Source organism: Diplodia seriata (genome assembly GCF_021436955.1).
Source record: "Diplodia seriata strain FDS-637 chromosome Unknown scaffold_10, whole genome shotgun sequence".
Classification (NCBI taxonomy): Eukaryota; Fungi; Ascomycota; class Dothideomycetes; order Botryosphaeriales; family Botryosphaeriaceae; genus Diplodia; species Diplodia seriata.
In genome coordinates, this window is record NW_027117317.1 from 738,398 (window position 1) to 752,971 (window position 14,574).

At 55.7% G+C, this 14,574-nt stretch overlaps 4 protein-coding genes across 4 annotated transcripts; 1 reads left to right on the plus strand and 3 right to left on the minus strand.

The window, feature by feature from the left end:
* Positions 1-160: 160 nt before the first annotated feature.
* Positions 161-1,050, minus strand: SLS55_009424 (uncharacterized protein; the record flags this gene model as incomplete). The annotated part of the gene is made up of 3 exons (XM_066780825.1): positions 161-485; positions 638-925; positions 986-1,050. 3 exons carry the CDS (start codon positions 1,048-1,050, stop codon positions 161-163), a joined length of 678 nt encoding a protein of 225 aa, XP_066628771.1.
* A 281-nt stretch (positions 1,051-1,331) lies between these two features.
* On the plus strand, positions 1,332-3,036 carry RPN3 (26S proteasome non-ATPase regulatory subunit; the record flags this gene model as incomplete). The annotated part of the gene is made up of 3 exons (XM_066780826.1): positions 1,332-1,407; positions 1,570-1,847; positions 1,906-3,036. The coding sequence occupies 3 exons, from the start codon at positions 1,332-1,334 to the stop codon at positions 3,034-3,036; spliced, it is 1,485 nt and encodes a 494-aa protein (XP_066628772.1).
* A 1,312-nt stretch (positions 3,037-4,348) lies between these two features.
* Positions 4,349-6,862, minus strand: SLS55_009426 (uncharacterized protein; the record flags this gene model as incomplete). Its single annotated transcript, XM_066780827.1, has 2 exons — positions 4,349-6,259; positions 6,854-6,862. The coding sequence occupies 2 exons, from the start codon at positions 6,860-6,862 to the stop codon at positions 4,349-4,351; spliced, it is 1,920 nt and encodes a 639-aa protein (XP_066628773.1).
* Positions 6,863-6,925: 63 nt separating this feature from the next.
* On the minus strand, positions 6,926-13,385 carry UBR1 (E3 ubiquitin-protein ligase ubr1; the record flags this gene model as incomplete). Its single annotated transcript, XM_066780828.1, has 2 exons — positions 6,926-7,193; positions 7,243-13,385. 2 exons carry the CDS (start codon positions 13,383-13,385, stop codon positions 6,926-6,928), a joined length of 6,411 nt encoding a protein of 2,136 aa, XP_066628774.1.
* Between the last annotated feature and the right edge of the window lie 1,189 nt (positions 13,386-14,574).

The following is a 14,574-nucleotide window of genomic DNA, read 5'->3' on the forward strand; positions in this document are numbered from 1 at the left end:
TTGCAATTTAGCAGCAGATGGAATGGAAATGAAAATGGAAATCGTCCATAGAAGATCCAGGGCAACCGTGCATGCCACGGAAGCTTCTTCATAGTATTTGAAAGCACAGGAAAAAGGTGGGTATCATATCGTCGTTGACCATATCCTCAGAAAGGAACCTTCATCTCAGAGCTCTTTGCACGCCATATATGTCCTTGCCCATAGAGTTGACGCGATCTTCTAGGCCACGCTTCTTGTTCTCCAGAGCTCTGATTTCCTCCTCTTCCCTCATTAGATCTTCCATGGTCAAAGGCGCTTCTTCCGGCTCCAGTTCGGGCTGCATCGATTCCTCCGCCTCATCGCCGTACTCGTCACGCGGCTTGTTCATCCGCGCGAGTCTTGCCTGCTGTTCAGCAACGCGCAACTCGTAGTGTTCGAGCGATGAGGTGAGCCGTGCATGCCTCTGTCTGAGCTGCACGATCTTCTGGTCGACACCCGGGATATGGCTGTGTCAATGTCAGCGAAGTATGCTCGAATGAGACGGCTCGAGAGGCAGCTCTGAGCTTGGGAATATGCTCACTAGACAGCGCAGAGCTTCTCCGCACCCTCGAGCAGCGTTTCCACATCGATCTCGCCTCTGTCTCTTCCTCCGCCATACGACCGATAGCCCAGCGTGCTCCCAGCGCCACCGCCGCCGCCTTCGCGGATGCGCTCGACCAAATCGTTGCCTAGGATTGCAGCAACGGCAGTGTTACGGCGGGGGGCATTGAAGACGGTAGCGCGGCGGTTGGAGCCGGCGAGAGAGGAGGGTTCCTGAGCGGTTGGGTTTTTCTGCGGAGGAGGAACGGAGAAGAGGGCGCGTTCGTGCGACTCAGTGTCGCGGATCAGAGCTGTAATGTCATGCGGGTGCAGCAGAGCATTGGCGAATATCTTTGGCCGGGGGAAGCTGCGAGTGGGTTAGCTGCTATTGTGGGTCGTTTCTGTGGTCGGAGCAGACACGACGCACGGGAGTTCGGCAATTGACGTGGAGCAGAGAGAAATCTGCTCGAGATGGGCGTCGAGAAGCGTCATGGTTGGCGGGAGGGTGGCAGAGGCGTGTTGTTGGTGGCAGTGTCAACAGACGGGCGGCGGCGCACAGACGCGTCGGCGTCTGCGAGGCGTCATGGCCGAGGGTCACCACCTCTGAAGCTCCCAAGCTGCCACCACCACATCTACCAACGTCTCCCCCATCAACCACCCCACCAACGCCCCTCGTCCCGCCCGCGAGTCCGTTTCTTCTTCCGAGTCGTCCCTTCTCCAAAACCGTCCCCACTCCTCTCCATCGCCGCCGCATCGCCACACGTTCGATCATCATGGCGGAGAGCATGGAAGGCGTCGTCACTTCCGGCGAGCAGCCCGTCGTTGACACCAAGGAGAAGGCCGTTGCAGGTCCGTTGCCTTATCCTTCGGCTTCCCGTTGTTCTTGAGTCGCGCCTTCGGTCGCCGCGGCGGCGAGTGTAGACTCAGTCCGCCACAGCAAGCAGCCGTGGAGCTGTGTCGGGAGCTAGATAGCATGCATCAGCTTGCCTATGGACGCTAACGCCGGTACAGACATCGCCAGCAACTTTGCCCTCCTCGAGCGGGCCGTTGCGCAGTTCGACTCACGCTTTACCCTGCGCGCTTTGCGCTCGATATCCTCGTTGCGGAAGCGCCTCGACCCGCAAGTCCTCGTTGACGCCATCGTCTCCTACTACCCTTCGAGCAATGAAATGGGCAAGAAGCTCGTCCAAGCTATCGGTGGCGCCGCACAATCGAGCAAGGCGTCCGAGGCGAACGCGAAGAAGGAGGTTGTCCCCGAGGTCGACGTCTACCTCGCCGTTCTCGTCCAGGTACCGCCACGACGTGTTTACCTCTGCATGTTGCATCAGCTGACTTGTCCGCCTCCAGGTGCTCTTCTACGACCAGCAGGAGTTTTCCAAGGGTGCGCAATGGTCGTCGTGGCTGGTTGATCACATCCGCGAGCTGAACCGCCGAACGCTCGATTCCCTGGCCGCCAAGGCTTACTTCTACTTCGCCCTGTTCCACGAGAACCTGGATCCCAAGCCGCCGTCGCGGCAATCGCCTGTCATCAATATCCGCCGTCAGCTCCTCGCCGCTCTCCGCAGCGCTGTCCTGCGGAAGGATGAAGATACCCAGGCCGCCGTCATGGTGCTGCTGCTGCGGAACTATCTCTCGACCGCCGACATCACCCAGGCCGACCTGCTGGTTGCGCAGACGCAATTCCCCCAGACCGCTCCCAACAATCAGGTCGCCCGCTTTCTCTACTACCTTGGCCGCATCCGCGCCATCCAGCTCAACTACACCGAGGCCCACGAGCACTTGACCAGCGCCACCCGCAAGTCGCCAACCAGCGCCGTCGCCGCCGGCTTCTATCAAGCATCGATGAAGCTGCTCGTGATCGTCGAGCTGCTGATGGGGGACATCCCCGACCGCGCCATCTTCAGCCAGCCCAAGCTCGAGCGCGCGCTGGAGCCGTATTTCCGTCTCGTGCAGGCGGTGCGCATGGGCGACCTGCAAGGCTTTGTGCGCGTGGTGCACGCCAACGCGGGTGTCTTCCAGCGCGAGGGCACGTACACGCTGATCCTGCGCCTGCGCCAGAACGTCATCCGCACAGGTATCCGCATGCTCTCGCTCAGTTACTCGCGCATCTCGCTGCGCGACATCTGCATCCGTCTGGGCCTCGAGAGCGAGGAGTCGGCCGAGTACATCGTCGCCAAGGCCATCCGCGACGGCGTCATCGAGGCCGCCATCAACCACGAAAAGGGCTTCATGCAGACCAAGCGCCCCGGCGACGTCTACGCCACCCGCGAGCCCGCCGAGGCCTTCCACGACCGCATCTCGGCCTGCCTGACGCTTCACGATGAGTGCGTCAAGGCCATGCGCTACCCCATGAACCAGCACCGCCTCGAGCTGAAGAACGCCCAGGAGGCACGCGAGCGCGAGAGGGAGCTCGCTAAGGAGATCCAGGACGGCGACATCGACGAGGATGACGCGGCGGGCGATTTCGAGGGGTTGTAGATTGGGAGTGGGGCTTCAATCTCTATTTCTCCTTGTAGAGGAGACAGGCGAACCAAGCTAGGGAACTGTGGTCGTATGTAATGATTAGAAAAGAGAATAAAAGAGATGCATGCGATTGCCTTTTCGCGGGCCTTGACTTTTTTTTTTTTTTTGTGGTTGTCTCCACGCGTGATCGACCAACCCATAGAACCCACTGGAATCTTTCACGATGCATAGATGCGTTAGTTTGCGCACTACATTACTATCTGCAAGTTCGGGGGCCAAGCAGGTACGAGCAAGCCTGGCCATCCGCACTCACCATGTCTTCTCCTCTCAAAAGTATCGTACTAGGTGAAACGGCAAGTATAATCAAAATCAAATGGCAAGTTCGACCAAAGTGCAATGGCGAGTTTGATCAAAGTGAAATGGTAAGTACAGTGAGATGTTGAGTATGGTTAAAGTGACAAGGTAAGACCGGCCAACGTATGTGAGGTAAGGTGAACCCAACTCCCAACCAAGTATATGAAAGACTACCATGATGATCGGCATGACTGGAGATTTACGCAGAACAGAAAGCACAGTGGCAAGAAAAGAAACCCATCCCGTACCCGTACCCTAATATCCATGCTGTATGTCTCCATGATCTAGAGAAAGACTAGAGGGAGAAGAGAAATGATGAAGAAAGTTCCAGTGACGCCTTTGCCTGTATATTTGTCTTGTTCCAATTTCCCTCCAACCCCATCCCGCGATGATGATTACAGTACCTGAGTGAACAACCCTCCGATCGAAACTAAACATGAAAGTGAAACTAGCAGAACAGCGGGCAAAGAGAATAACAGGTGGCTGAACCGGTTGAGATTGGGATTGGGAGAGAAAGATACCAAAGGATCTAGCAGTTCGTAACCACTGACGACGAGCGCCATGAATGACTCCATCGTCTCCTTGTTGAAAGGTCGATGAGTGGTGAAGGCCTTCTGTGGGTCATAAATAACACAAAGGCCTTCCTAGTGCTCGCATGGTTGTAAAAAAAAAAAAAAAACATCTAATTCAAAAACAGTGGAAAGCCGACGCCATAGTGATAGGAGCTGCCGTTGAAAGTTGTCGTTTTGAAGAGCTCTTCGGTTCCATATGAGGTATCTCCAAGAGGAGCAAAAAGAGCAGGAGACCGGTATAATTCCTCAGTGGACATGCGAATCGAAGACTGGACATCCCAAGGAAACCGGTGAAGTGGACTGATGCGCCGGGGCAAGCGCCGCCTTGGCTGCTGTAGCAGTACCCTACCCGCCAAACGCTGAAGGATGCAACGAAGAGGGAAGACGCAATGTACACCGTTTCAAGTGTCCAGCAAGTCCTCAACGTAGTCATCCAAGCTGATGATACGGAACGCGTCTCCCCATTTCTGGCGGAATTCGCGTTTCTTGTAGGCATTGCTGATGCCAGCTTGCCACGAGACGAGCTCGACGCGCCACCCCTTCTTAAGTGCGCGCTCGACCATGCGCATGAAGCCCTGACTGTACTCGGCAGCCGCGGCGTCGCCGGTGGCCAACACAATCGTGGACGGTTTGTCAACATCAACAACCGATTCCAACATCTTCAAGTGCAGAATCTCATCAACGCCCTGCTCAACCCATGCCTCCTTGGCTTTCAAGGTTGCTGCAGTGTTCGTTTCAGATCCACTGCCGCTACCCTCGCCGCCACTAGAGGCACGGTAAGTGCCAGTCCCGCGGGCTTCGCGCTGACGGAAGTACTTCTGACGTTCAGTAAGCTCGCGAGCCTTGAACACCTTATCCAGGATGTTCGTCTCATAACCAATAGACTTGGCCCGCTCGAAAGTAGGAATAGCGGGAAGTGAGCCAACAAGAACGCGTTTAGCAACCGGTCGGCGTCGCTCCATCAGCAAGACAAGAGCTTCGAAATCAATGTCCTCCCGGCGAATGCGAGCCTGCACAGGGAGGCCACGCATCGTCTTGACGCAGTTTTGAAATCCAATGTGGATGTTGGAAAAGTCGATGAAAACATGGACACCATCGGGCGCCTGTGTGTGGTTGACAAGCTGGGCAGGTTTGGCTAGCCAATGCTTGTCTTCGCCAAAGTTGCGGATGAGAGTCAACAAGAAGTGAAGGTTCCTGTCATCCTTGTCCCGAATGGTCAAGGGGTTGGGGTGCTGTTGCGAAGGAGATGTTCCGGCGCCTTGAAAGTACAGTGGCCTCTGGTTCATTATGGCATTGAGGTAGCCGGAGTTCATGCCTGCAGGCGCAGGCGAGCTATGAGGAAACGTTCCAGGCTGGTTGGGTGGAGTGCGAGACTTGAGAGCATCGCGTTTCTTCACTGGAGAACTGGAGTGGTCCTTCGAGGCCCTATCCTTGTCAAAGCTGGAAAGCTTGAAGGGAATCGCGGAATCCTCAAGCTTCTTGGGTTTCCTTGGAATATCAATGGGTTTCGAAGTAGGAGCAAACATGTGGGTACTAGGCTTGCTGGCGACCTTCTGGGGTTCGGTGAAAGGAATAGCTTGCGGAGTAGGAACATCCCTCAAAGCCTGAGGAGTCAAAGGGATCGCGCGCGATCGCAGATTGTATCGAACTTCAGGGGCGTGGGCCTGCTGTCCAGCCGCGCCCATTGTATGAATACTAGCCCTTCGAGCTGGCGTGTCAAGCTGTGCGTCATCTCCAGACTCAGCATCACTGATCGTCTTCACCTTGGAAGCCTGCTTCTCGACTTCAGCCACGCGACGAGCCCTGCGGTTTTCCCGCTTGCGCTGAGTCTTGGTGAGACCGGGCAAGGCCTTAGCCGGGGCGTCAGACACGTCTGCGGCGGCAGTGCCGAAAACATCATCGACACCATTGGCAAGGGTGTCTAGGTCATCTTCCTCCGAAGCCCGCCATTTTTGACCATTGCCAGCTGGCTGGTAGGCAGCACCATCGGAAGCATATGCCTCCGTCTCTTTGTCGGCACTCGGTTCGGAAGGCGGTGGAGTGAGCAGCGGGAGTTGGGGTGGCGACCTGCCTAGGGCCTTCCAGATCTTGTTGAAATCACCAAGACCGCCCGATGGCTCGTCAGCGGCGAGTGCCTTCAGATCCTCGTCCTGAGGATGCTCCGACGGAGCGGAACGAAAAGCGGTAGGCTGTGGTTTGGGCGAGAGCGAGTTAATGAGGTCGAGGGCCTGGGAGAAGTCCCAGGGCGAGTCCTCCGGGGTTGGGGGCATTCGAGGATGCGAAGTCGTCATGCTCATGTGGAATGTGCGAATCTTTTCAAGTGAGGCAAGGGAACTGGGCGGTTCAGCGGTTAGCCTACAGACAGTGAGGCAAGGCGGTGGCAATGCGCATCGTACAAGCTAGGTCGGATGGGGTCGCCCTGAGGCGCGTGAACATCGTTGGACGCAGCGGAATGCGGGTGGTGCTCGAAAGAGCGTCTAGCAGAGGTTCATATCTGCGAGAGGGAGTGGTGTGTCGGTGGGTTGGGGTGGCCAAAGGGTAGGTATACCTACCTAGCTGCGGCGCCAGGCGGGGCGGAGATTCTGGGGTCCGTGCGCGCCGGATGACTGGTGACTGGTGACTGGTCGAACGTGCCAGGGCTGTCTTTGCCACGGTGCGTCTTCTAGACAGTCCCCGTCGGCTCGAGTCTATTGCCATTCTACATGCTGGCCCATCCCGCCCCAGCCGCTTGAAGCGCTCCTCTCGCTTGTGTGTTGCCGCAATATCGCACGTCGATCCCTCATTACCCGGGCGCCGGCATGACGCCACGCACGTGGGCAATACTACGTACAATGGGCGGATCATCCTCATGCCCTGCCCCGTTTTTTGTCGATACTTCTATAGCATATACATCGAATAAATCACACGAAAACCATCCGTCCTGTGCCCAACTCCCTGCAATGCTTCCTGTTCTTCCAATCCAATCCAACCCACACCAATCACATCGTCTCCCATCCGCCGTTATTGATGTCCCCCTCTAGCTTCCGAGCAATGGTGGACGGCACTTGGTGGTTCAACCATACGTTTCGAACGAGCGCGTCGTACCGCTTCTGGTGCAAGTACAGCTGGTGTTGTCGCCGCAACGACATGTCCGTCTCACCGTGCTTGTCTAGATACGGCGCCGGGAACCAGCTGCCGCTCTGGTGGTGCGTGTAGAGCAGCATGCACTTGCGGATGTTGATGAACATGCCAATGTTGCCGCCGCATCTGCAACTCATGTTAGAAATGGACCATGTCAGACAACGAGATAACTTACTTGGCCTGGTGCTGCATGCATCCACCCTTGCCTCCTTGCTTCATGCAGCAGACTGCCTGACTGCAGAAAATCTCTCCGCAGAAGAGGCACACGCAAGGATCCGTCAGCTCCTTGTGAGGAACAGTCGGGCATTTACGCTTGATTGCTTCGTCCGTCAGTGTGTCGTAATTCTTCGGCAAGCCAACTAGCTCGAATATTGCCGGGTGACTGAGAGTCAGCGGCCTCGCTGGAGGACCCGAGCGCTTGCTCTCGCGATACAATGCCCAATGTTTGATCCAGCCAGACGCAATCGACCGGATGATCATGCTGGCTGGGCCATCGGCAAGGTACGTGCCGAACACCTCGTCCAGTGAGGGAAGCCGCAGCGCCTTCGAAAGGCGCTGGAGCTCAGGCTCCTTGGCCGAGTCGTATCCGGCATCAGGAAACTCTATGCCGTATCGAACATGCAGGAGGATCACAGCCTTGCGCACGAAGGGCAAAGCATAGGCTGAGACCAACACACGAAGGTACCGCAAAAAGTTGATGTTCTCGGGATCAAAGAGAGACATAACCCTCTGAGCTCCCTGCCCTGCATCGTCAAACATGACCGCTTCTTCGTTGTCCACGACGATACGCTTCACAAAGGCCGAGAATATGTCCATTTGCTCCTGACCAAGACTGGCCTCGTGGTCCCTGTAGATATTTCCGTCGCTCACGGGAGCCTTTGCGAGCACTTCGGGATCAGCAAGGACAAACACCGTGATGGCCTTGACAATCTCAGCGAGATAGCAAAGTCGCATGACGTGGTGGATGTCAAGATGAAGCGAAGGGACAAGACAGGCTGAGCTTTCTGCGAGGAACACGAATGGGTCCTGTAGGAAGAGCGGAGGGACTGATTTCGTCGGAGATGCTGGCTCTTCCACCAAAGGGTGGCCGAACATTAGCTGATGGAGCTGGCGATTCTGGCTGTCCAGGAACTCCGTATTTGTTCTGTTCTTTCCTTGATGATGCATGCCTCCGATGGCAAGATAAGACGTTACAGTCTCAGACAACACCCGGAGATGCGTGAGCGAGTGTTCCGAGATTTTGTCCAGCAATGTGCAACCCACATCGGATTCGGTACCACGCTGAGCAATCTCGGCTGCAGCAATGGAGAACCCAAGGGACTTGGCAAGCGTATCGGTGTATGTCAAGTCCTCGGAGGCAATGTGAGAGCTGTGGCCATGAGAATGGGAGTATCTGGTCTGCAGCATGTTTGCCCGCATCGTGTCTCGCAAGCGCCGGTAGATGGAGAAGAGTTCCAGAGGCGGCGTGGCTTGCAGAGCCGGTGCGGGTGGCTCAGGTGTCGCGACCACAAATGGTTCTCTTGCATCCTCCTCCGCTCGAGCTAAGAAATTAGGCAATGGGAAGACACGGGGGCCAGAGCTTTGTGTCGACGGTGCAGCCACCGTCACAGGCCCAGGCCGAGACAGGTCAGACAGCCTAGAGGAGAGGGGGGCAATCATCTTTTCTGTGCCATAATCGAGAAACATGTTATGCTGCCGTATGAAGGCCGGAGGAATATCCCCACCCGCACGCTCGGGGCCTTTGTCAAGCTTTGAAATCTGAACACTGACGTGAGATTCAAGCCATGCATCAAACGGAATCTCGGGCTCTAGGACACCAGGGTAGGTGATGGTCTTGCCTTCCCAGATGATTGGCAGAAAGGCATTGCCAAGCGCCTTGCAGAGGGGACACATGAATTCCTTGTACTCAGGACGCTCCGGATGCTGCCGTGCAATCTGGTTGACATGCCTACGGTGCGTTGCTGTGTTGTAAACCTCGAAGCAGGAGTAATGCATGATATGTCCACAGCCGGTGCTGACGGGACCTCTCTTGTTGTGAGAGTAAGGGAACCCTTTACCCAAATCCTGACGCTCGGTCAAGACGGTCTTTCCCTCAAAGGTTGTCTTTTGGACAGTCTTGCGGTTATTCCCAGAAACACCAAAAGGCCTGATATGCTCAGCAGAGCGGTCCAAGTCGGCTGGGGTGGTGGCGACTTCAGACAGCCAGTCAGGATCCTGCACGTTCGTCTGGCGCAAAATTCCACTCTCAGAGACGAAGGCAAATGTGCCATAGAGCCTCTGGTCGTCAGTTTCCTCTTGGCATAAAATGCAGGTGCCCGAAGGGTACTTCCAAGTTTTGTCCTCTTGAGCAGCGGGCGTGTCGAAGTCTTCTTCTTCATCGCTCAGGTCGTCTCCCCAGTCGATGGCTTGATTAGCCATGAAATTGGACTGTTGCTCCTTGAATTGAGCCATAACCCGCGCCTGCCTCTCGAGAGCCTGTCTCTTTTTCAGTTCCTTGTCTTGAGCGGCGGCTGCAGCTGGGGATGCTGTGTCCATTCGATCGACTGGGACCGCATTTTCGAACCCGATCGGCTGTCGCTGTTGGATACGGGACAGGATCAGACGGATCTTCGGTTCGCAGGCCTTGAACTCTTCCTTGTCTAACAAGGCACGAAGTAAGGAAACGATCGTATCCTGTTTCTGGAATCCGGGACTGGGAGAGAAACGCTTTGAAAGCGCAAAGAGAGTGAATGATCCCGATGGATCCTCCTCCCCTCCTGCTGCAAATTCACCCAATTCCTCATTGACCACCACAATGATGAGTTGCAGTACGAATTGAACAAATGCTTCCAGCCTTGTCGAGGGGATGTTAGGGGTGACGGTCGGAGACGCCAGCGCGTAGCCGAGGAAGTAGTAGATGAACTGAGCAAAAATGGGAAGTTTGGTGAAATGAGCCAGGTCTTTGAAAATGCCGCTCCCTATCCGGGGGAGCTTAGGCTCAAAAACAATGCTTGCCGGGTCTTTCCCACTCTTCTTCGCCATGTAATTCTTGTAAATGTTCTCGGCTTCCTCGCGGCTGTTCCTGTTGTAGTGGGCAATGTACGGATCAATATCCTCAATGTACTGCTCCTTTAGGGTGAAAGTTCCCGAGTCCGAAAGACCTTCCGGTGCCCTGAACAGAGTCATCTCCTTGAGTATGTCACCAAACTCGTCATAGTCTTGTAACCTCTCAGAGAAGCGTTGGGTAAGATCCGAGTACGCCATCGGCTTGAAGCAGAGAGTGTGTGCGATGTCACGGCGAGCTGCTGCTAGGAAGGGGTTGGGAGAATCGTCAGGCGGCAAAAGTGAGGATCGATCGCTCAAGAGGATGATGAGTAGGTGAATGAAATCCTCAGCCACATCGATAGTCTGAAGGTCTTCGTACCCCGGCCGCACTGCATAATCACCCTTTGCCCAGTTCGTCATACCGAATCTGTCAATCATCTGGGCAAGGAATTGTGGCAGTGGGCAGATGACCAAGCCAATCTGTAAGAGGAAAATATCGCGCTGATGGGAATTGTCCCGTTGGGTAACCCCACGGTAAGTTGTCATCTGGTGACGCAGGGTAATGCCGTTCCTGACCCACATGCCAGCCCTCATCTGTGCCAGCCAAGCGCACACCCTGAGAGGGAAGTCGAAGAGCGCAAGAAGATATTCATCCGGCTGGCAGTCAGGTATGTGTGCCCGTGGAGGCGAAGGGTAATCCCTGAGCTCTTGAACAGAAAACAAGAGCAGGCCCAAGAGTTGCTCACGCGGCATAGCCTTGCCGCGGTCGATTAACCACGACAAGGTGTAGTGCAGGGCGTGATGGAAACTCATCGGCTCCTTCTCGACCACAAAATCGACGACCTTGTACTTAGGCCAGTTGTAAACGGGGCCCACGGCATCTGCTTCGAAAGCATCGAGAGTTTTGAAAGTCGTCTCCTTCTTCAACTCCGCTTGATTGAACCGCTTACGCTCCGATCCCATGGAATTGATGATGACAATCTTCGCAGTCGTACGGATCGCACGACAAACGTTCGACAAGTCTGGATCTCTTTCTGACATGAAAGATTCCGAAAACTGACGGCAAAGCTTGTTGATTTCCCGGGTGATGAGCGAGGCGCTGATCCAAGCATCAGTCTCGTACTCGATGTGTTCGCCAACAGCGCGCACGTTCGGGCAGATACCCTGATGCAACTTGACGAGATCGAGGAATTGCAGAAGATAGCGGTTCTCTTGGCATATCTTCTCCTGCACGTGCTCAGAGCCCAGAAGGTACTTCATATCCAGGAAAAAATGGTACATGCGGCGGTTAGTGACAGCACCCGCCTCGAAGGCGAGTGTGGCCATCGGATTGACATCAGAGGGATATCCCACTTGGCGCGTTGTCAGGAACGTGTAGAGGATTGCCATCAGGTTGGTCAGGAAGTTACCCCTTTCCACCACTTCGGAAGTAATTGATGGAGTCGTCAACATCTGCAGCGACAGGTTGATGATGGAATGATCCGGTTCGCGGTCAGCAATCAAATAGAGCTGAGCAAGCGTTGTGTAGAGAGCTGCGAACCGTAGCCCCAGAATCCGCTTGAAGTACGGGATCGTGACCACCGTGCTGATGAAAACGTCCCGAATGTCAATGCGGACTTTCTTCCACATTCGGAGATCGTAGAGGATCATGAAATCCAAACGAACCCGCTGCCAAAGGTCTTCATGGACTGGTAGATTTGCTCTCATATGATATCCTTCGGGCTTCTCTTGCCAGTACTTGGCGGGGCGAGGAGGCCTCAACGTTCTGGTCTTGATCTTCGGCGTTTTCGGTACCTCCATCGTAGGTGTTTCTTCGAACATGTTGTCGAAGGCTAGAGATTCACCGTCAGAGTCTGCTGGAGTGTGGATCTGGTCTCGCCTGCGAGGTGCTGGGGGCGGCGGTGGAGGAGGCGGGTATCCTGCAAAAGTTGCCTCCGATGCCTCAAGACTGTCCATACCATCTGAGCCATCCATGTCCACATCCCCATCTCCTTCTTCTCCCAGAATCTGGTCAACCTCCATGTCCTCGTCTTCCTCGTCCGCGCCATCCTCGTCATCCTCCCAGTTGTCATCTTCATCCGAATCAAGGTCTCTCACAGCCGTCCGTCTGCCCCTAGGAAGTATGCGGCCATAGATCATGCGGAGTTCGTCCTCTGCATCTTCGGCTTCGTGGTCGTCGATACCATCACGCCCGATTTTTGCGTGATGGGCCTCGCTACCCATACGCCATGGTTTAAGCATCTCCTCGCAGATGACGTTACGAAGGATGGAGTTGTCCAGGCCCACACTGCAACCAGAAATGTCCGAGACCCATTCCACTATGGTTTCACACATCTGCTCACGGAAGGTATCCCGTGCGGACCGAATTGTAACAGTGAGCTTGATCTCCTCAATGATTTTGGCCATCCGGAGAAGGTCCTTGACGTCGGTAGAGTATATGATGACGCTGCGGCCAATGTCATCGACTTCGTAGGCCTTGTCGCGACCAAACCTTTGTGTCTGCTTACATGCTCGAGCAAGCTGGTTCTCGACATCCATGACGGTGTGCTTCTCGTCGTTCCAAAGGACTAGGACGAATTCTTGATCGGCTTCTGAGACTTCCACGCCTCCGTACCATTTTGACGTGAGGCGGGACAGCCGTTCATCCTCGCGAATGGACTCCTCGGTCTTGGGGAGGCGGAGTTGCTCCGGGGAACACGAGAAGACATCGCAAAGGTAGTCAAGCGCGCGGGCGATGGTCGTCCTCATGGCATTCGTGAGGTCTTCTGGTAGTGAGGGCGGCTCCTTTGCCTTCCCTGCCGCTTTCGACTCAAGGCCAGGCAGTGCGGTGTGGATGTTGCAATGCACTGGCCGCACCCACGCCTCAGGGTCGCCACAGTCGCAGCAGCCAGAGTTTCCCGGCGAAATGCTGACATAGACGAGGTGTCCCTCATGGTCTGAGGCGTCGAAACACTTTGCGCACAACACGCATGTGTCGTCCACCGTGCACGTCTTGCACCTGTACGTCGCCTCGCCACTCTTGAAAATGTGCCCGCACGGGTGGCCTCTTGCAGCCTCGGTGTACTCGGCGCCTTCAACGGCACCCTGCGCGTCTCGTAGGCTCCATGCTGTGTCGGGGCTGGGCGGGCCTTGTGGGAAGAAGAGGCGGAGATAGTCGTCTCGGTTGGCGGCGAGCGAGCGAAACAAGGTGGCTAGGACGGCGCGGCGAGCGGCATCGGTGTAGCGATTGTCGAAGGTCTTGGGGAGATCGCGAAGCTGTTTGCAAAGCTGCTCCTCAAGGGTGGACACGAGCATTTTGCTCAGGCAGGGCTGGGAGCTCGAGCAGCAGTAGCTTTCGTCAAGCTTCGACAGAGGATGTGGGGTAGGCGATCGTCACGGATGGGCGCTCGCAGGACAGCGGCCGAGGATTTCTTTGGCAGGTGGGTCGGGTGAGTCTCAAACATGTGAGATGTTCATGACATAGCTGCAGCAAAGTTGCGGAGGGTCGTAGGAGGAAATGGGCGGATCTGAGTGAGGGTTGCTGCAGGTCAACGCGGCGCTGCGGCATGGGTTGCGGAGACCGTCGCGCTCTGTCGCTTCCGGAGACAATCCGACCACTTGCGTCACAGCATTTGTGCCTCATGTAAGCACCGCGCTCGCAACTTCACACACCGACGCAAGCACACACCTTCGTTGTGCTGCAGCTTCCCATGAGCTTGTTCTCACTCATCTGCTTTGCACCATTGTCGCCTGCAGCCGTCCCGCCCTACACGCTGCCTCACCTTCACGTTTCCTTGATGCGAGCCCAGCCGACGCATGCCGACGTCACAACCACAGCTGCGCGCGGCAGACAAGACAGACGCTTGCTGGATCTTCAGAAATCGACGCTCTGTCGCCTCTGTGCGCGATTCGCGGCGTTTGAGGAGGAACAGTCCCGAGTTAGGCAAAGAAAAGGATGTGTTTCAGGCCCTCATCGTTGGCCTTTCTAGGCGTGTTATACACAATGTACAGCGTGCACCCTTCAGCAATTCCAAGGGGATATCTCAACGCTCTTTTGATTCGCCCTGCTCTATGCTCCACAGACGCCTCCCTTACTCGTCGTCGCCGCCCTCGACATACTTGTGCTTGATGTCCTTCCACTGGCGCTGCTCCAATTATCAGCAACCTCTCCCCCGATAGCGCGAGCTTGGCACTTACACCCCTGTTGATGCTGTCCCAGACTTTGTCCGAGGCGGAATCGAACGACCTGTCCCATCCATCAGCGGCCCATTCCTCTTCCCAACGCTCAACCGTCGCATCAGACATACATTTGAACCGCAAAGGCGCCAACGAAGACGGTGGTCAAGAAGACGTAGTTCCTCTTGATGAGGGAGCTGGGACGGGTGTTAGCGGGAGAGCCGCGGGCGTACGGGAGTCGGAGAAAACTTGCTTGTAGACGGACGAGGCAATCTGCAATTGGCACGTCAGTTGCATTCGCGAAAGATGTTACTTAGCAGCCAGAGGT